This window comes from Antechinus flavipes, chromosome 1 (genome assembly GCF_016432865.1).
Source record: "Antechinus flavipes isolate AdamAnt ecotype Samford, QLD, Australia chromosome 1, AdamAnt_v2, whole genome shotgun sequence".
NCBI lineage: Eukaryota > Metazoa > Chordata > Mammalia > Dasyuromorphia > Dasyuridae > Antechinus > Antechinus flavipes.
In genome coordinates, this window is record NC_067398.1 from 236923973 (window position 1) to 236947024 (window position 23052).

Here is a 23052-nt window from a genome sequence, read left to right on the forward strand (position 1 = left end):
AATTTCATTATAATTTTACTTGCAATTTTTAGAACCTCAGGAAAAGGTTTGGAATTAGCTTGAAAATGCCACTCAATTTCTTAGCCTGTAAAACTGGGCAACAAGAACCATAGGTGGATGAGATAACTATTTCTTGTTGTTGAATAAAAGAAAGATTCAACTTCTTTTTTTGTAGTCTCTGAAACCTTGTTCAGTACAGCCTTAGTACAAGATAGGATAATGGGGATGACATTATCTTGTTTCCATATGATTTAATTTTTTTTTTACTAGCTGGAAAAAATATTTTTAAGCCTTTAAAGCTATCTAGTTGAGAGATTATCTCTTATATTTATTTATTTATAAAATACATATATATTTTATCATAATACATATTATATAAAATATATAACAATTATATAAATATATATTTATACTTTTATATATAATATAATATATATTTAGTCTTGTAGCATCTATTAAAATCAGTGTTGTGGGAAAGAGTTTAGTCTATGATAATGATCTAGTTCCACTACATTTAAATTGTTGAATTCTCAAGGACATTTTGAAGTATGCACTTGAAATATAAGTATTTCTCATTTGTCAATCCACGAATGATTGCAAGCTTCAGATGGATTATTCTAGCCACCAGGTCATGCCTTGCAAGGTGTTGGATAGGTGAAAAGCTATTGCTACCTATGATCATCTGTCACAGTTTCTACACATTTCTGGCATAGTCTGCATTTATTATGATCTGAGAATTTTAAGAATAACATTTGTAATTTATGGTGGTGATCATCTAAATTATCATCAGAAACTTCTCTATTTCCACAAAGAAATCTTCATGAGTTAGCCAATTGTTCTGTCAAGATACTATTATCAAGATACCATTTTTTTCTGAAAAAAGATATATATAAATGTTCCTTCTTAAAATTAGTCCATTGTGAGCCCTCTAAGTAGCTAACATGACATTAATGTGATCTGACTTAATATAATTATACAATTATGGGAATTGTGAGGAAAAACTTATAGCATTGTTTGAAACTAGCCCTACATGGCTGGAAAACTGGACCATCTCTATGTACCATTTAAAAACTTTTAACTACAAAACCTTTAATCTTTAATGCAAGAGTTTTCTCACACAACTGTACATCACAAGCTAAGAGCTCGAGCTACCAGCTCTTTCTCATTACTCCCATAGCTGCCGAATTTGTGCGTGTGGACTCCTAGATTATCTGAAGAAAGCTCCTGCTCCTGAGTGGATGACAGCACCCTCTAGGGCCCTCCATGTTGTCTGGAGTTGTCTAGTACTGACTCAGCTGACATCCAGAGGAAACAGTTATCCCAGAATTCAGGACAAGGCTGAGTATTCTGTCCTAGTTTTTTCTCCTCTTTCCTTTTATTATCTGCCTAACCATCAAGGTCCTGATTCAAACATGTGTTGGGCTTTTTCTCCCTCTCTATTCTTGCTCTCCTTACAAGCAAACAAGGGCTAAATAAGGTCTCTCCAACTCAGCATCTTGTCCTGGCCCAATGGGCATCTCTTGGCTCCTTGGCTTGTGTCTTTCCTCTGTAGGCCAGAAGGATAGGAGTTCTTTCAGACTCCCTCCATTTGGCCAAAAGGGGGAAATATCAAGATACTATTAGGAGAGACCCTGTTTTCCTGAGCAAGCAAGCTGTGCTCTGAGCTTAGCATAACAACAATCCTTGGGGCTCACTCTCTGGAGGAAGGAAAGATCTCCGAGCTGTCACAAGCACCAACATGTTCAGACAAGAAGTTTTGCTATGAACAGACTTTTTGTCACTAGACAACCTTGTCTCACTGTTGATATACTACACTGTTTGGCTTTTTATCTAGCCACAATTACATAAATCAAGAGGGAATATGTATTTAATCTGCTGTTTCCCTCACTTTGAAATTAAACTTCTATTTGAATCCTGAATCTGCTGTCTCTAGCCTGCTCTGTTCAGCTCTGGCCACCCACAGGCTAGAGGCTGGTTAGATCTGATTGGCAGTTCAAATGTTATTTAATTATATTATATGATTTGATTTCATGTAGATGTCACTTTAGAGAACATTTTGAGTCCACTGTTGCATCCTGGCCATTTCACAGGCTCAATCTGGAAAAAGATCACTTTAAATTATATTAGACACATTACTGCCAGTCGTAATTGTTACTCAGGGAAGTGATGTCTACTTATTTCAAAAAAAATATTTCTCTAGATTCTTGACCCGTTTATCATGTATTCTGGGAATGTCTTTTAATCCTGTTCCTCTTTTCAGGCAAGATTGTCTGTAGCTTTCGATGGATGCCTTAGAATTTCGTCAATAGGCACAAAAATAATTTTCCTAATGAAGATGGCTGACCTTATCACTCCTTTACTTCAAAAGCTTCAGTGATTTCTGATTGCTTCTAGGATAAAATACATGTTCTTTAAGTTGACATTAAAAATCATTCACAATCTAGCCAGAGCTTATCTTCCAGGTTTATTTCAAATTATTCACCTTCATACTCTTTATAGTCCAGCTAAACTAGTCTATTTGCTGTTTCTAAAATTCAGTATTTCCATCTCCTGCTTACATCCCCCATGCCTGAAATACACTCATTCAACTTTTATTAATTCTCAATTCGGATGCCATCTATGACTTTTTTGACCCCCTAAATTGTTAGATACTCCCAAAATAATACTATATTTATCCTCAGTGGAATGTAAGCTCCTTAAGGAACAATTATTTAATATTTATCTTTATATCCCCAGAATCTAACCCAATGTGTTGTACATTTGGGAGTGAGGATGAGAGATGGGTTATAAACTTGAGATTTCACTGATAAAGGGAACTCTATGTAAGAAACTTTTATCAATGTATATTTGCAACAATTCTACAATTTATAAGCTTTGGGATTGCCTTGGGTTGCATATTATGTTAGAGTCCTACTTGAACCAAGATCTTATTATCCATAGAGTCCTTCTATCCACCCTGACTTCTGACTTGGACAAAATAGATCTTTAATAAATATTTGTTCAGTCAAGTGAAATTAACATTGGAGTTGAATTATTTTGAAAGAGAAAGAAAAAATTAGAGTCTGTTCTTAAGAATTAAATCCATTTTAAAGTTACTAAAGAAGACTTGTGTTAGTATATACAAAGAAAATTTTAAAATTTATTTCAGTGAATTTTCAGCTTATTTTATAATTTGGTTAGGTAAAAAAGTGACTCTTGAAAGCCAAGGACTCAAGTACAAAAAAGAGATGCCAAAAAGTGTTAGGCTACTATGAATTTAATTTAAGAAGGATAAAATAGTCCTCAATAAATCTGACAGAAAATTAGGATAGGATAAAAAAAATGCTAGGCCACTCCTGAAGGTAGCCTTTTTCAAAAATCACTTCACAGATTAAAAGAAGAGAAACTAGCTCCTTACATAGATGAGTAGTAGAAGCATAGACCTAGATAAAGGGAAGTGGTAGAAACTCAAAATAGGAAGAGTTTGGCATACAACCTTCCTAGATTTTGAGAAAACAAATTTCACAGGGTTCAGGGAAAGGATAAGAACAAGTATTCCTTGTACCAAAATTCTTTAGGAGAAGTCAGCCAAAGGGGAGATCTTAAGAATTCAGTTCTGAAGAATCAAAGAGAAATAGTTTTGTGAGGAGGGAAAAAAGGGAATTGTCTAAAGAGACTAATATGAATGCACATGAAATTTACCAATTAACTTAGATTTTAAAGACATATATGAAAGAAGGAAGCAAGAACAGATAATAGAGGATTACAACAAAAACAGCATAATTCTTTAAGAATAGTATTCAACTAATGACATTCTCTAGTGGATAAATGATCAAAGGATAGGAACATACAATTTTTTTTTAAAAATTTTCTTAAGAAGTGTTTGGGTTGTTTTGGGTTTTTTTGTACTGAATAGTATTTTTTCCAATAACATGTAAACTTTTCAACATTCATTTATGTAATATTTTAAGTACCAAATGTTTCTCCCAATCTCCTTCCCCCCTAAGACAGCAAGCAGTCTGATATATATGATACATGAATAGCCATATTAAACATATCTTGACATTAATCATATTGTGAAAGAAGAATTTTAAAAAACGGAAATACCACAAGAAAGAAAAAAGACAAACACAAAAACAAATAGTAGGCTTTGATTTGCATTAAGACTCCATCAGTTGCTTGCCATCTAGGGGAGGGGGTGGAGGGAGGGAGGGGGAAAAAAATCGGAACAGAAACGAGTGTCAATATAATGTAATTATTAAATAAAAAATTAAAAAAAAAAAAGACTCCATCAGTTCTGGATAGCATTTTCCATCATATATCTTTTGGAATTATCTTGGAGAAGATCAAACTCTATCAAAGTTGATCATTGCACAATGTAGCTGTTATATGTTATAAGTAAAACCAGTTCTGCTCACCTTATTCAGCATCAGTTCATATAGGTTTTTCCAGTTTTTTCTAAAATCTGCCTACTCATCATTTCTTATAGAATAGTAAAATTTCATTACATTCATATACCACAACTTGTTCAACCATTCCCCAATTGATAGGCATCCTTTCAATTTCCAATTCTTTACCACCACAGAAGAGCTGTTATAAATATTTTTTGTACAACATGTGGGTCCTTTTCCCTTTCTTCTGATTTCTTTTGGATACAGACCTAGTAATGGTATAGCTAGATCAAAAGGTATGCACAGTTTTATAGCCCTTTATGCATAGTTCCAAATTGCTCTCCAGAATGGTTGTATCATGAACATCCAGTTCTTAATAGAAGAATTATAAACTATTTACAATCATATGAAAGATTGTTCCAAACCACTAAACAAAAGGGATAGCAATTTGACTTATATCTTAATGAGCATAAGTAATTCCTAAGCCAGGAAATTTCCTCTACCAGTGAAAGTTGGCACATTCTCTGCAACTTTCATAATTGCTTGAAGTCCTGTGAAATTAAATGACATGTCCTTGTCACAAAGCCTGTGTGTGTCAGAGGAAGTAACCAGGTCTTGAAAACCGGTCTTCTTAACATTGAGGTCATTCTGTCTGACATGCACTAAAGAAATGCAAATCAAGACAATTATGAAGCATCACTTTGTAGTTAGTAAATCTGCAAGAATGACAAAAGATAGATATTTAATAAAAGGTACACTATATATAAAAACATATGTAATAAAAGTGAGGAGGATCCAGAATCATGGAAATGTTTGGTGGAGTTGTTAAGCTGTTCGATCAGCTGGAAAAAAGTGTCTATAGCTTTTGACCTAAAGATCCTATTGCTAGGATATACTCTACTGAGCTCAAAGATAGAAAGGTTCTATATGCACTAAAATATTAGTATTAGCATTTTGTAGTAGCAAAGAAATAGAAACAAATCAAATGATCATCTATTGGGGAATGGCCAAATATAGTAGGATTTGTGAATGTGGTCAGTCACTCAAAAATCATTTGTTAAGTATTTTCTATGTGCTAAATATTGGGTTTATTTAAAAAAGCAAAATATAAAATAGGTACAGTATAAATGGAAGATAGGGAGTAACATTGAAGTGGATCTGAAAAAAATCTTTAGGAAGTGGGATTTGGGCTTGAGCCTAGGAGCTAGAGGTGAAGAGAAAGAGCTTTCCAAACTTGGAGCATAGCCTATGAAAATAAATAGATGGAGACAGCAGATGTAACATGGTTATGTAAGGGAGAGCAGGTGAGCTGCATTGTAGAGTGAGTGGAGAGAAATTAAATGTAAAAAGAATGGAAAGATACTAGGGTGAGAAGGGCTTTAATTGAGCCAAGCAGATGATTTTATATTTGAGCCTGTTGGCAATGGAGATAGAGAGTTTACTGAGCTGAGAGTGGAGGTTAGGGATGATAAGGTCAGAACTGTATTTCAGGAAGATCATGTTGGTGGTTGAGTGAAGGATAGATAAAGACCTCAGATGGAGATTAAATTAAATGGTTATTAGAGTTGTCTAGAGAGTAGGTAATGGAGGACACTACTAGGGTTACACTACTACGGTTATGGCTATGTGATAGAAGGGAAGTGGTAAATGCAAATGATGTTTTGAAGTTAGAAATCATGGATCGACAACACATTGGTCATGTGGGATGAAGGAATTTGAGAAGTCAGGAATTTGAGGCTGTGGATCAATGATTAGGAGGATGGTGATATCCTTGAGAGTAATAGAGACACTGGGAACAGAGGAGGATTTCAGCAAAAAGATAATGAGTTCCATTCTGAACACATTGAGCTTTGCATGTTTATGGGGTATTCATTATGAGATGTGCAAGAGGCAATTGATGATGTGAGACATGAGCCCAGTAGAGAGATTAGTCCTAACTACAAACACACATATATATATATAGCTATAGGAATTTAGGGACTATAGATCTCTGACCCTGGAAAAGATTCGAGAAAATGTGCTTTTCTCTTTTCTTTGAGGATGTAGAAAAAACATGAGTGTGGAATGTTGTAAATGTTGTCAGACATAGCTAACATGATGCTAAGTTTTGATGTTTTGCTTTTTTCTCTTTAAGAGAAAAATAGCAAATTTTTTTTGCTAAAAATGTAGCTCCTTCCACTTTCAGGTTCAAAGTATTCTGTGGGACAATAGCCACACACACACACACACACACACACACACACACACACACACACATACAAAAAAAAAAAAAACCCATTCATGAGCCCCACAATTGTAATGTTTTTTTCCAGTCAGCCAAATGAATCAGCTAGTTAAAAGAAAAGGCATTAACAAAACAGTGAAATAGAGATTTACAAAATTCTCCCCCACTAAAATTAGTGTACCCCTTCCCCCAAATGCAGGTAGCGTAAGTGTCAACAGAGTACACAAGGGAAACTTGTGCTCTGCAGTGGAGGGCCAGTGCTTTGCATCATCAGAAGATGGTGTCATTGTACTGTTCTCACTAGACCATCCCCCTGCTGGATGCAGGTGATGATCATTAGCTCCAGTTCAATGGTGAATTCTTATTTTTATAACTCATATCTGCAGGTAGGAAAGCCTGATTACTTTGTTGCAGTCTTTTGGCCAATGAAAATTTTCAAACTCCCCATAGAAAAGTTCTAAGGTTTCTGGTTTTCTAGAAATTGAAATTTTCTATAGAAATTTCTATAGAAGTGAAAATTGAAGTTTGAGGTATAGCACAAATGAAGGAAGAAAATATTATTTGTTGTGGAAAGAGCCTTTGATGAGCAACAAGCTCAGAACCTGGAAGGCTTTAAGGCCTGTCATGTTGTTTTTAAGTATCCTCCCTTTTGTCATCATTGTGTGGAATTTAAGAAACATTCACAGGTTTTGGTAGCAATCTGGGTCATGCTTTCCGTTGTTACTGAGCTTATGCACACTTGGAGGGACCAGAAAAAGGAATAAGAGATAAGGAAGCTGCCACATCAGATCTAGTCTCCCATTGCCAGTCTCAATTGTATCAGCTGCTCCTGATTCTCTCCCCAGGGATGTTTGTTAGCAGCGTACTGGACTTAGAACACAGCAAAGTTGTCTTCTAAGAGTGAAATAGAGATTTTAGAAGAGAAGAAGAAGTTTGGAATAGCTACTATGGAGAATTTAAACAGAAAACTGCTAGAAAGAAATAAAAATTTTGCCAACCAGCAGTAGGAGCAGATGGGATGGATTTGTAGTGGACTCAGCATAGTTTTGTGACTTTGCTCAGGGATAATTAATAGCCCAGAAGCAAAAATAAGATTCAAAATATAGGGAAAAAAAGTAGAAGATATTATCCAAGATTGGGGATTAAAAAGGACTTACTCTAAAGTTGTACCCAGAGCCCTGCTGGAATGATTATGTGTTTAGTTTATATTGTTTAGATTCCTTTAAGATTTACAAGGTACTTTGCTTCCAACAAATATTGCTGAAGTAGGTCTTTTATTCTCCAATTTTTATAGGTGAAGAGCTAAGTTAATCTTGTAGTTTAGGGACACACAAGTATGAGGAGGCGCTGACAAGTATGAGGAGGCGCTGACAGGGCCTGTCCTACCAATGAGGTACCAGACTTCTGACCTTTGTCCACATTAAAATCAATTGTAAAGGCATCTGTTCAATTTCTGGATGAGTATAGGAATCCCAGGAAGGCTTCTTATTCCATAACATTGCCAGAGCTAAATACCTATGCCTGGAGGCACTGTATTCCATGAATTTCACTCACTCTGCCTGGGATTCACCCTCTAATACCTGTACCTTTGCCAATGAATTGTCCTTCTTATGTAGGACTGTTCTTATGAGGCTCTCTGTGCTTTTGTCTGCACTATGCCCAGATTGTCCCTATTTCCAGGAACCATTCCGTTGAAGTTCCTCTCCAGTTAAAGTTGTCCCTCCACTTTATATAACTAATAGGGATATGTATGCCATTCATCCAGAAAGCTGCTTTCCTTCCCCTGGTGCTAGACACTTAGATTTTGTTTCTGTCTCTTGTTATAATCCAGTCAATAAATCACCTTGACTTCTTATGCTTAGAATGCTCAAAACAAAATAATTAATTAGTAAAAATGTGGTGACATCAACAATAGTAGGCAGTGTCATAAAAACTTCAGGAAATAATAATAATGCTTAAAGTAAAATCTAACCTCTTACTTTACTGCCTCAGGGAAGTCAATGGCTTCTTATAAACTTCTGAGTGAGTCAAATCATTTTGACTGCCATTTCTCATTAGATCTTGATGGAAATAGCCCAGGATTTTAACTCAAAAAAATTTCCAAATAATAATGTTTCCCCAACCACCCTAGCCCTTTCTTCTATCCCAGCCTCTTCAGCCATCATTTAGGGGAAAACTCATCATGAAGAAGGGGCCCACCTTCCTAATTACCACTAGCAACAATTGCTGACCACGGGCAGATGAGCTATCTTAGGGAACCTGACTACCACTGAATTTATTTTGATGGGCTAGACTCTAGAATTAGACAATTCTACAACTTTGAACACTAACTTCATAATCAACAAGAAGAGAGGCTCAAAAACTCTTCTCTCTAACTTTTACTAGCTTAAACAGTTCTAGTCCTCCATGGTCCTACCAATGTGCAGGTGAGGGAAGAGATGAGAATTCCCATTCCAAAGGAAACATGAACAATTGAAACCTTTTTATATGATGGGCCTTTCATTCTCAGTTCTTATGTTCCAGTGTCTAGTGTCAAAAGTACCCTGAAAGGTAGTTCTTCTAATTAAAGCCCATAATGAGGCCGATGCTACTCATTAGCTTTGTCTGTCTGAGAAGCATTCCACTAAAGTAGCCATTTGGGAAATGCTGCCTAAAAGCTGCCTCCAAATAGTGTGTATTTGACCTACAACTTGTAAGTGGTCAAACTGGAACTAGTAAGCAGTAGAGCTGGAATTTTTTACTTCACATCCAGTGCTCTTTCCATTTTTGCCATTTAAGAAAGTTATTATCTGTGAAATAGGAAAGGTTTGAGAAACTGAAAGCAGCAAAGATAGTTAAAAAAAAAAATGAGTTCATTCATTTCCAACTCTGGCCTCTGAAGCCATGGAAGGGGTAGAGACTTGGATTGTCATTAGGGAAGAAAATTTCTAAGTGCAAAATTTGGGAGCTAGAACAGTTTTAAGAGATGACAAACTACCAGGTGAACCAAACTGAAATGGAATAGAAATAAAGTGCATTGAATCTGAGGCCATGATGTTGACAGTACTTTCAACAGATGTTAGTCACTATGGAAGACCACAAGTTTAGAGGAGAATTTGATCCAGATATCATTGAATTGTAAAGAACACAAAACTCAAAGATCACAGAACTGAAAGGGATCTGATAGGATATCTAATCCAACCACCTAATTTTACAGATACTGAAACTACTTCTCCAAAGTCACAATGATAGATATTACAATGATAAGCATATGAATCTAGATATGAAGCCAGGCCTTGATTTGACTCTCAAATATGGTATCCTTTCTGTTGTACCATTATTGGATCAGCTAGGTATAGGGAGAGATGGTTTAAGTTGTTATTTAGAAATGGTTGTTGAAGAATGTTCTCTTTTTAAAAGCTTAGTGCTAATTTTTTTATTGGTTTGTATATGTATAGGTATAATGTTGACACCTCCAGACCTCAAGTTCTAAATTATAATGACCATTGATTGGCCCTGCATAGTGCTTCAAGATAAGTGGTATTATCAGGAGAAGCTAGATTTCAATTGAGGGCAAGATGTGGAAAGATCATTTACAGAAAAGGTAGAGGATATATAGAAGTGGACTCACAATGTAGTCTAGAACAGGGCTTCTTTTATTATTATTATTATTATTATAGCTTTTTATTTACAAGATATATGCATGGGTAATTTTTCAGCATTGACAATTGCAAAACCTTTTGTTCCAACTCTTCCCCTCCTTCCCCCACCCCCTTCCCCAGATGGCAGGTTGACCAATACATGTTAAGTATGTTAAAGTATAAATTAAATACAATATATGTATACATGTCCAAACAGTTATTTTGCTGTACAAAAAGATTGGACTTTGAAATATTTAGAACAGGGCTTTTTAAACTTTTTCCACTTATTATCTCTTTCCACCTGAGAAATTTTTATACAACCCCAAGCATATAGGTATATAAAATAGGTATACCAATCAAACATTTGCTAATGATAAATCCCAACTTCATGACCCCCACATTCAGTTATATGACCCCAGGCAATTTAAGAAGTTTTGAGCTAAGATCTAGTAGAAGAAGCTAGTAAAGAGAAAATTAAGAATGGATACAGAGACAGTTCAGGTAAAGCTGATTGGGGATAAGAATGTGTGAGGATATCACAAGAAGAAGAGAGTTTTTTGTTGTTGTATTGTTTTGTTTTGTTTTTGCCTAGAACAGCAAATGTGATTAGAGATAGCATCTTTTCTAGAAACAAGTCATTTAATTTTATTAAGCCTTAATTTCCCTGTCTGCAAAATGAAGAAAATACTAGAAAGAGATAAAAGAAAATAAATTTCATAAACTTTTCTTTGTGAAAAAATTTTTTATAAGCTTTAAAAGTGCTTTAGAAATGTGCTTGAGGCCTCTCTTTAATTCTAAGCTTCTACAATTCTATGATGCACAATCCCCACTAAGTTCTGCACTGAAGAAGGCTGAGTGAACACAGATCTTGTAGTCTAATTTAGACACTAAGCAAAGTGCTTTCTGCAAACATTACACACAACTACATAGAGGACTATATCTCCTCTTCTCTTGTAATTGCCTCAGTCAAATTGAGACCTGGTAAAGACCTGAGTTTAAAAAGGCCAAGGTCTCTCATTGCACCAAGGATAGTACCTCCAGTCATCCTGATCTGGTCATTGGATCCAGATGGCTCTGGAGGGGAAGGCGAGGCAAGTGATCTTGTTCAGTCTTCTCTCATTTAAAACCAATTTACTTGCATGTCATGTAGTCCCTCCTTGATGTCTTGGTCCTCCTTCAGAACAACGGATAAACAACAACAATCTCTACAATGTTCTGAACAAAACTATCCAGTAAATGTCACCAAGAGAAAAGGTCCTCTTTTTTTTTTTTCTTTTGAATTGACCAAATCTCTACAGTATTTTGTCAGTCCTAACTTAGCTAAATTACTTCCAGAACATCCGGAAAGAGTGATGAGTATTTTGGGATTTGTTTTGTTTAGTTTTTAGTTTCCTGTTACTATTTCATCTTGCATAGAGATAGAGAGATCCATTTCATTCATAGGTCACCTATTTTCTGTTTCCTAAAACACTCATCTTGGCCATGTCCCTTGTGGGTGTGGGACTAGAGAATAAATCTTAAGCATAGGGAAGATTAAGTAAAATGTAAGTTATAGCTTCATGCTGTTTCTCTCTCTCTCTTTCTCTCTCTCTATCTCTCTCTCTCTCTCTCTCTCTCTCTCTCTCTCCTCTCTCCCCCCCCCCCCTTCCCTCCTCCTCCCACACTCTCTTGGCCTGCTCTTCATTTCTCTTCAAATGTCTAAATGTTATTATATCAGTCTCTCTGTGTTCAGTTAGGTTATTTCCCTAAACATCATCATACCTTTAGCCTTGCAATTTTAGTTTGAACTAGGGATCATATTTTCTCACAATACTACTATGGTTAAAAATAGACATTTTATTTGGAAAAATAAATGTTCTGTCCTGTTCCTCTTCAATGTTCTTTCTCAACCCAAGATCCCTGCATTGATGCTGCTGGCCCTATTTTGAGACTGCCTCTCATTGATATGTTATAAAGAGCTCAGGCTACAGATATTTGTTCAAAATTCCCAGCAAGGATAATAATACATTTTTTCAACAGCAGGATGTTTACAAATTGTTCTTATAATGCTTGTCATAACAATACCACTATTTAAAATTATTTTTATTTTAAATTTAACAAATAACAAAAAGAGAACACTTTCATTTGTAAAATAGATCATAAAAAGAGGATTACACCTGAAAATGCAAATCCAAATTATATTCAGCTTGCTATTCTTTTTTCTTGTCTATAATAATTTAAACTTGTTGCTTTCAAAGTTATCCTGATTACATATTTCTTTCTGAACTATCTTGAATTCTCTTATATGCATACTTATTAAAAAATGTGTCAGTGACTTTCTTTTCTTTCTTTTTTGATATCCCTATTTATAGTTTCCTTCTTCCTCCCTGAATACCTTATTCCTAAATAGAAAAAAGAAAAACATAATCTATATCATAAATAAGTATAATCAGTATCCAAAAATGTAACCTTGTTCTATACCTTTAGTCTATCCCCCCTCTATTAAGAGTTGAATAAATATATTCCTCCTTAGTTTTCTAGCTTTATCATGGCTGTTTGTAATGGTTGAAATTCCTAAGTGTTTTAGAGCTGTTTTTCTTGACAATAGTGCTGTTATTATACAAAAGTTATTATGAATCTTTTTATCTCACTTGCATGTTATGGCATCACCTCCCTGGTATTATGGTCATGTTTAAGAATGAAGGACAAACAACAACAACCTCACTCTGCAACTCACTGGTCATTTCTTTCAGTGCAATAATATTCCCTTATTTTCATACACCATGATGTATTTAGTATCACGTTACCTAGCTTCCCTCAAATGAGAGGCAATCCTTTTCTTTGGTTTTTTTTTTTTTTTTTTTGATTCAACAAAAGAGCTGCTATTTAAATTTTTGTACACATAGCTCTTTTCTTCTTTCTCTAATTAAGATTATTCACCCTAATAGTTGAGTTATATTATTGGACTAAAATTTATGTAGAGTTTTGTGACTTGTATTGCATAGTTCCAAAATGCTCACTAGAAAGGCTGGACCAATTTGTAACTCTATGATTAGCATACCAGTGTCTACAATCTTTCCAAAAGTTGTAATTTTTCACTTCTGATTTTTTAAAATAACTACTTTTGCTAATTTGGAAAGTAGGTAGTACTGTGGATAGAATACTGGGCCTAGAATCAGAAAAAATGGATTCCAAATCTGGCCTCAGATACTAGTTGGATAGCTCAGAGCAAGTCACCCCCTACCTATGCAAAATTATAAAAGGAATATCTTTGCCAAGAAAACCCCATGGACATTTTCCTCCACCAAGTCATGAAGAGTTGGCTATGACTGAACAACAACAATCACAACAATCTGGTAAGTAAGTATGAAGTGAAAACTCAAAAATTGTTTAAATGTACATTTCTTGAATTATTTGTGATTTAGGACATTTGTTCTTATAGCTGTTAATCATTTTGATTTCTTTCTTTGAGAACTGCTTCTTTATATCTTCTGACTTCATCTATTGAGAAATAACTACTTTTATTTATTTGAATCACTTTATTTAATTTGGATATCAGTCAGCTATTTCTCTCCTAATTTTAACTATCTTAATTTTATTTGTGCAATCCCTTTTTAATTTTATGTACTAAAAATTGCTCATTTTTTCTTCTATTATCTTCTCTATCCCTTATTTCATCACAAGTTTTCTCCCCATTCATATGTAATATCTTGCTCCTCTAATTTTTGGTGATTTGGCATTTTATATTTAGGTCATATATTTATTTGGGCATTAGTTTGGTATATAGCATAAGATCTTGGTCTAAATCCAATTTCTTTCAAATTGATATCCAGTTATCTCAGCATTCGCAAAAGTGGCTATTTTGTTTCTTCTTTCACTATACTTACTCTCTCATTTTTTTTCTTCTTGTCTGATTGCTAGTTACTACTTCTAATACTATCTTAAATAATAAGGGTAGAACTAAAGATCATTTCTTGGCCCTCATCTCATTGGAAAGGTTTTAAGCTTATCACCATTATATATAAAAAGCTAACTCTTAATATTAGGGGTAGATACTAGTTGCTATATTAGGGCAGGTAGATGGCATGGTGGATATAGTGCCCAGCCTGGAATTAGGAAGACTGATTTTCTTAAATTCAAATGTAGCCTCAGATACTTGCTAGTTCTGTGATCCTGGGTGGGCCACTTAGTCCTGTTTGCCTCAGTTGCTTCATCTATAAAATAAGCTGAAAAAAGAAATGTCAAACTACTCCGGTAATTTTACAAAGAAAATCTTAAAAGGGGTCATGAAAAGTTGGATACAACTAAAAGTGACTGAGCAACAAATCTGCTGTATTAAATAAAGGTCTATTTATTCTTTACTATTTAATTGAAATGGGTGTTGTATTTTGTTTCAAAAGGTTTTTCTGTATTTATTGATGTAATGATGTGATTCTGATTGCTTTCTTATTTAGTTCTATTATAGTCATGCTTTTTCCTACCCTGAATTCCTAGTATAAATCCTATTTGATTATATTGTACCATTTTAATGCATTACTGTAGATTCTTTGATAATATTTCATTTTCAAATTTCTGTATTATTCATTAGGCACATGGACTTCATTAGGTACACAAGGCACACTTGTCCTTTTTTTTGACTTGCTCCCTTGTTTAGATAGCAAAACCATATTTGCATTATAGAAGTATTATACTATCCCTTCTTTTCCAATTTTTGCAGATAGTTTATGTAATGATGGAGTTGATTGTTCCTTGAAAGTTCTGATTGATTGAATTAATTGAACAATTTATTTGGTCTTAGGGTCTTTGGGAGTTCATCTATGAATTGTTTAGTATCTTTTCAGTCTTTTGGGTCATTTACATTCTCTTTTTATTCTTTTCATCCAGTTGCTTACTTTTTTTTTTTTAAGGTATGCACACACAATCACTTTTTTTGTGTTTATTATTTATTTATTAATTACAAAATCTTATTTGATTTAATAGAGCACAAAGAAGATTTAAATGCTCACCTTCAACAAAGAGTCACTCATGCACCTATTAAAATATACAAAATTCTTTGATATATACAACTATAGACAGCAAAAGGTAAAATGAATAGAGAACTAAATCTAGAGTCAGGAAGAACTGTGTTCAAATCCAGTATCAGACACTTTCTAACTGCATGACCCTGGGTAATGTCACTTTTCTCAATTACAAATGAGCATAATAGCATGTATTTCAAAAGGTTAAGAGGATCAGCTGAGATAATATTTGTAAAAGAACTTAACACTGTAGGTGATACATAATGGGCAAAATATAAATGGTAAATTTGTTCAACACCCACCTATTAACATATATTAAGATACAAACTAATACTTGTCAAAGGTATTTTCCAATATCCTAGACAATATCATGCATATGATCCAAATGTAAGAAGTTACATATAGCTTCTCTAAATACATCTTTTTTCTAATCCTATTTTGCATTAAACTCCAGAAAGTTCTTTAAGACCTCCTTAATAATATTTGATATTATTATGAAAAACTAGATAGGAAAAATTAAATGGATAAAAAATAATTAATGTCCAGAATATGACACAGTAGAATAGTCAGTCCACTGAGTTATTAGAGCAACATGTAAATTTGGGACAGATCTGTGGATGAATAATAAATTGATCTCAAATTTAAACAGAAGGAAGAGAATAGTTTAGGTTACATTTGGGAAATTGGAGCATTTTTAATGACACTAGGATGCTACTTCATTCAGATGCATTTTTTTTTTAATTTTCAGTAGTATTTTATTTTTACAACTACATATAGTTTTCAGCATCCTTTTTGTAAGACTTTGTTTCAATTTCTTTCTCCCTCACTTATCCTAATCTCATATAGTTTAAATATATACAATTCTTTAAAATATATTTCCATATTTATCATGTTATGCAAGAAAAAGGGGAAAAAAACAAGAAAAAAAAAAGACAAACAAAAAGGTGAAAATATTATACTTCAATCTATATTCAGTCTCCATAGTTCTCTTTCTGAATGTATATGGTATTTTCCATCCCAAATCTAATGGAATTGCCTTTATTCACCACATTGGATATAAGACCCAAGTCCATCACAGTTAATCATCACATAAATTTCTTGCTACTTGTATAGTATTTCCTTGGTTCTGCTCACTTCACTCAGCATCAGTTCATGTAAGTCTTCCCAGGATTTTCTGAAATCAGTCTGCCAATCATTTCTTATAGAATAATAATATTCCATTACATTCACATACCATAACTTATTCAATTTCCCAATTGAGAGGCATTCATTCAATTTCCAGTTCCTTGCTATTTCAGAAAAGATTGCTACAAATATTTTTGCACATGTGGGTCCCTTTCCCTCCTTTAAAGATATCTTTAGGATAGTTTTATACACTTTGAGCATAGTTCCAAGTCATTCTCCAGAATGGTTGGATCATTTCACAATTCCACCAACAATGCATTAGACACACACACACATACACACACACACACACACACACTAACAAAAATGTTGTTTTTAGAAATGCTATATGTTTGCAAATCTTGAAACATAGTTCAATCCCTCAAGTCTACCCACCTTCTTAACAATTAGCTTGATGCCCAAATTGGAGACTTTGTATGAGAATAACTTCTGCCCTGGTCACCAATCACCTGACTAGTGAATGACTGCCTCCCTTGAACTGGTATTTCATGAAAGTCTTTCTTCCATAACATTTTGCTGTCTACTATCCCAGTTCCCTCGTCTGGAACCCAAAATGATCAAATCAACTGTTTCACTGTTCCTACATGGTATATGTCAGTCTCTGCCCCTATAACTTGTGTTACCTCTCTTTTTCTGGGGCAGTTCTCTTAAGTAACTGTTCTGTGATGCTAATAATGCACATGTGTAAGGAAATATAACTCTTAATTATTTAAAAAACCACAGAACACAATATTATATACTTATGAACATGAGTTGAGAGAAGCAAATAAGGACTTTTGAATAGTGGATATGAGATTATCCTAGAAATACATCCAGGAAAGGAGGCTTGTCCTCAAAATGTCCCTTGATTCCCAGTGCCTGAAATCTTAAGAGTATGCTAAGCAGTTATATTGCTCTCATTCTTCTTGGGGTGAAATTGAGATCTTATCTTGCTCTCAACTGATGAGTTCATTTGCTTTTCCATATTCTTTGTTCTATTCCCATTAACTTAATTTTCCTAAGATCTGATAATTATTTAGTTTGATAAAGAGGTCTCTTAACCATTCATGATAATTTAGACCACTAGTTGTTGGTTGAAGGAAGCTAAGTTAGGGTTAGTAAGCTAAGTATAACTATCACATTGAGAATAATCAGGAAAAGTATTTTTAGTCTTAATCTTTTACACCTTAAACCCAGAATGAGGATATTTTTATGTGTAGTAGAGACATATATATTGAATCTGGTAGTTTCTTTAGAGGTGGGAGTATGTATGAAAGTCTTATATCTTGCCTATCCTGTGTCAAGACCAATAGCAGGGTGCAGCCTTCCATTTTCTCCTCACAAAAATAGAAATCACAATCACCTTTGCAGCCAGTATCTCTGTTAAAGGCCTTATTTTTCAATTAGATCAAAAAGTGAGTCAAATTTATAAGAATATAAGTCATTACCCAAGTGACAAATGATCAAAGGATATGAACCACAAGTTTTCAGACAAAGAAATCAAAGCTATCCACATACATATGAAAAAATACTCTCAATCACTATTGATTAGAGAAATGTTCGTTGAATTAACTCTGAGGTAACATCTCACACCTATCAGATTGCTTAATGTGACAAAACAGGAAAATAATAAATGTTGGAGGGGATGTGGGAAAACTGTTGGTAGAGTTGTGAAGTGATCCGGTGGATCAGATCTCCAACTGATGGAGATCAATTTGGAATTATGCCCAAAGGGCATTCCCTTTGATTCAGGAATATTCGGGAATATCCTGAAGAAAAACTTTTTAAAAGGAAAAGGATCAATTTGTTTGAAAATATTTATACCAGCTACTTTTGTGGTAACTAAGAATTGGAAATGGAGGGAATGCCTATCAATTGGGAAACATGTTGTGGCATATGATTATGATGGGATGTTATTGTGCCATAAGAAATGATAAGCAGGATGGTTTTCAAAAGATCTGAAAGATTTATATGAGTTCATGCAAAGTAAAGTGAGAGGAACCAGGAGAATGTTGTACACAGTACAATATAGATCTGTAATTGTCTTACTTTCTCACTAATACAATGATCCAAGACAATCCCAAAGGACTCATGATGAAGCATGCTTTTTTTTTTTCTTCCTTCCTTCCTTCCTTCCTTAGTTGTGATAGAGCATTGGGCTTTTCTATTTTATCTTATTCTGCCATCTTAAGAACAATCCACTAACACTATTGATATAATGTAGTTCCTAAGGAGGATATAGCAATAATTTTAAGGCTAATTAACCTGGGAGTGCCACAAACTATGCTGGCTATCAGATAACAATATGCTTGACAGTAATAACAAAGTTTCTGAGATAATGAGGTGCATACCAAACCATTCTTTAACTCTACTTATAAGACCACTCTTCATTTGTACCTTGTATTTGTAGTCATAAATTAGCCTATCCATGAGGTGAAGCACCTAATCTCTCAATTTTTTCCCTGTAAATTCATCTTCTTGCTCCTGGTCCTTTGCTAAATTCTTTTGGAACTTAGCCCTACTTTAACTGGTGTCACAATCACTAAAAACTTTGCTCCTTGACTTGAAGATGAGCCTATAAATTCTTTTCAGACACCTCTTGACATTGGTCTGTGACTCCAATCTGTTGGGGTCTCTTTCTGAACCTCAACATTATCATTTGCATATTTATCCTGTTGCATATCTTATTTGTACATAGTTGTTTTCTCCCCCACTATTAGACCTAGAGCTCCTCAAGAACAGGGACTGTTTCTTGCTTTTCTTTGTATTCCTAGGGCTCAGTATAGTATCTGGCACTTAGTAGGCACTTAATGAATGCTTACTGATTGTGGGACTAATTAGTAAAAGCCTAAATTTTCCTCTAGTTAATTTTTTAAAAGTCTAGGGATTAAAAAAAAAAAAGTCTAGGGATTGGGCTGTTTATGCAATTCAATATACTCTATTTTTATTACATTGTCCCTAGAGAAATTTACTAATGTAAGACAACAGATTACAAATCCTACATCTCTTCCTCTCCTACACTTCCCCTCTCCCCTAAACACATTTTGGATCATTAGCAGGTTTGTACTCCAGTAATAAGTCTATCTTATACTTAGCAGTTTTACAGGTATCATATCACCATGTGGTATTATCTCCCTAGAGATAAAGCCTTAATTACCCTAGAAAACATTTTTTTATAACTAAAGATTTCATTATTTAGGATATGCTTTTATTGATACTTGGATAAGCACTAGAAGCACAATGGGTTGATAGGAAGAATACTGAATTTGGACTCATGTATAAGGACATGTTATACAGGCTCTGTGAGCCTCAGTTTCTTCATCAATAAAATGGGGACCCCTTTTCCATAATAATTCTTATCTGCTATACAAACATTGGTGATTTTTAAAAACTATAGTAGTTATTTTTCTTTTAGCATGTAATAGTCATTTAAATGCAACTTAGATAACTCTGCTATTGAGACTTTTTTGAGGAGATGGGAGAAGTAATGCTAATGCTTAGATTCTTGGACTAAATAAAAGCTGAGGGCATCCTTGCCAGCCCTTCTAGACCCATGCAAAACTGTGAACTAAGGACAAAAGGACTTCATCTTTGGAACATTTCTAACTCATAACTTCTTGTAATAGGCCTTAATCCTGGTTCCTATTTTCAGAAGGGTCTTGATCCCAACCTAACTGAGATTGAGATGAGAATGAGATGAGAATCCCATCAATTATTGATAAGGAATAAGTTATTACCCCTTTCAGGAACATGGTTGTATTAAAAGTTTGTGAGAGGCTTAAAAATCTTTTTAAAAAAATGTACCTTTGCATTTTCTGGTTGGCAGTGTTTGGAGAAACTTTTCTTAGAATTGTTTTAATTGCTTTCTGAAATTATCTCTACTCTGTTACTGAGAGTGAAAATTCCTGAAAAGACCCTGTTGGATTTTATTAGAAATCCTAGGCTTTAAATTCCTGACTTTGCTACTCAATATCTGTTTGACTTTGCACAAACCTATGTTCTCTGTAAAACATAGATAATAATTCTAACTATGCCTATTTTAGAAGTATGTTGAGAAGAATGAATTAGATAATATTTGTAAAGCTGTAAACTACTGAGAGTTCGATGGGTTGATACAGGAGAGTTATTTTTCTTTTCATTAATGCTTTAATCTGAAAAGGAGGCAAGATAAATGTTTTTAATTGAGTTGAATAAAAATGAATTGAATGTTAAATTGGATAGTTTTTTCCTTACCTGATCTTGCCTTTTATGAAATTCATATATTATTTTTTCCTTCAGGAATTTTGGGATAGACTGTTCATAAGTTTAACATGCTAATTCTATCCCTAGTCTTAGTGATTGCTATGATAAGTTTACAGGTCGTAGGAATTTGCAAAGATTAATTCTCATAAAATGAGAAATTTGAAATTCTCACTTTTGAGAAAGTGAGAATTAATCTTTACTTATTATTTTAGCAATGATCTAAAGCATGGCTCTGATTACTCTTCATCAACATAGCTTGACATGAGCAATGATTGGTTCTTACTTTCTGCTAATGAACATCTTTGTTTCCTCTGTTTTCTTTTTTAAGAATTGAAAAATGCAGCTCTTTATGTTTCCCTGTCATTGGGTTCCAGAAAATCCAATTAAAACAATCCCAATTTTCCTTCTCTTGTTTGTTTTAGAAGGAAACTCTCTGGAAGAGTCCTGCCAAGGCCTTCCACCTGTGGAAGAAGGAGATAGAAGAATTAGTCTGATTATGGAGTTGTCTACACAAGTGTCACTACAGACAGAGAAGCTCAATCAGTTAGAAGACATTTTAGAGGAAAAGGAAAAGAAGATACAACAGCTGGAAGCAGAGCGAGCAATTGCAATGGTCAAAATTGAAAACTTTCCAGAAGCATCAAGTGCTTGTAATGATAACAATACTTTTGTGGACATTGATGACAATTTGTAAAGATTGCTTAGTAAGCAGACAATAAAAGTTTATTAAATCATCAAGCTAGACAGCAAACTGAAGTAGCTTCACTATGTATCAGTCTCAAGGTCAAGAGAATCTGTTGGAAGGATAGGGAAAAGGGCTAAGAAGCCAACGCAAAAGTCTGCCTTTGAATCCCCCCATTATATAGCCAGCATCAATCTGCAGGATCTAGGAAGGCAAGCTTTCAATCAGAGTTCTAATGATGTTTATAAATCATTAGCCAGGTTTCAGTGACAGTGGGACATGTGGGGGAAGAGAGACACAGAAGAAGTTAAGTAGTGAAGGAACTCATTAAAACTGCTCTTGGAGGAAGAAAATAAACCAAACTCCTTTTATATGCATCTGTATTGTGAAAGGAGAATTGGAGCAATGAAAAGGTTTGAACTGGTGAATTCTCCTGGGAAGATGCCAGAGAAGGAAAAGCATTACCAGTTTAGTAGAGTAAATAAGCCTGTGCTCTGTCCTTTTATTTTTCAGGTTTTTTTTTCCTTTATGGTATGCATTTTGGTTACATTTAGAAAGGGTTTGTTGAAATGAAACCAAAGAATTTAGAAGAAAAGAAGAGGTAGGTTTTGTAGAATATTCTCCTCCCCTGACAAAAACCTTCAATAAACTCATCTTAATGAGGAAAACCCACAAAATGGTATCTATTGAATGATGGCCAATGTGAAACTTCTAGTATCTATTCACAGTGTGTGGCCTAGTTGATGAATTTTGTCTAACTCCTAAACAGAATTTCAAAGCCTTTAAAAAAATTTTTTTTTAAATTTATTGAGCCTTCATGGGATAGGAATTAACTAAAAAGAAAACCAAAAACTCAATAGGCACAAATTGTGTGCATACCACAAGCAAACCATGCAGAAGATTTCAAACCCTAGATGAATCTCCTTTGACTATTTCTTGGCAGCAGTTAAACTTTTATCATGAAGGTAGCATCACCAGGAAAATAAATTAACATGTGTGCAGTTATGCCTCTTATTCATAATGAATAAAGCTATTCTCCTCTGAGATGAGACATGAGGTTTCCCTAGAACCAACCACAAAAGAAGAGTAAAGAATCTTGACCCTTAATGATAGTTTTCATTTATATAGCATTTTAAAGCATACAAAGCTCCTTTATGTCCATTATCCCCTTTGATCCTTACAACATATCTGCAGGTTCTTATAATCGCTGCCTTACTGATAGGAAAACTTATATTTAGGGAAGTATATAACAGAACTAAGGCTCAAGTCCAAGTCTTCCAATTCTGGGTTCAATGCTTTTTTCTACTATCTCTTAAAGATTCACTATGATATTATATGAAAGTTATTTCAGAAGCTGGTATGGCCATCCATGCCTATAGAGTCCTCTGAAATTAGAAATGTAGAAAGATACAGAGGTAAACAGAATAATTTCTGCAAGAGGTAACAAAGTTCTCTAAAACTCTAAACTTTATAGGAACCTAAAGAAAAAAATTATTGATAGTAAGAAGTGGAAAAAAGAACAAGATATATCACTGGATGACAACTCCTACAATCTGCCTTGATCCTCCGGGTTGATGGGTATTTTCTGCTACTGGCTGCCCATTCTTTTTTTCTTAAGATCAATTAGGAGGTTATCCAACTCTTTTAAGCGTCTAGTTTAGACAAACTAGTGAATTGGCTACTTCCCATATTATAAGCCAAAATTGCTTTTTGATTAGGAGAAAAATTAGCTCTCAAAAATATTATTCTAGTC

The 23052-nt window shown here is 34.3% G+C and overlaps 1 protein-coding gene across 2 annotated transcripts in view; it reads left to right on the top strand.

Annotated features, from left to right (window-relative positions):
* Positions 1-21351, top strand: part of CCDC192 (coiled-coil domain containing 192) — a 321145-nt gene extending 299794 nt beyond the window's left edge. For both annotated transcript variants that reach the window (XM_051998280.1, XM_051998288.1), the window contains one exon: positions 21040-21351. In XM_051998280.1, coding sequence (XP_051854240.1) covers positions 21040-21311 — 272 coding nt within the window. In that variant the 3' untranslated portion in view covers positions 21312-21351. The remainder of the gene's footprint in view (positions 1-21039) is intronic.
* The last annotated feature ends 1701 nt before the right edge of the window (positions 21352-23052 follow it).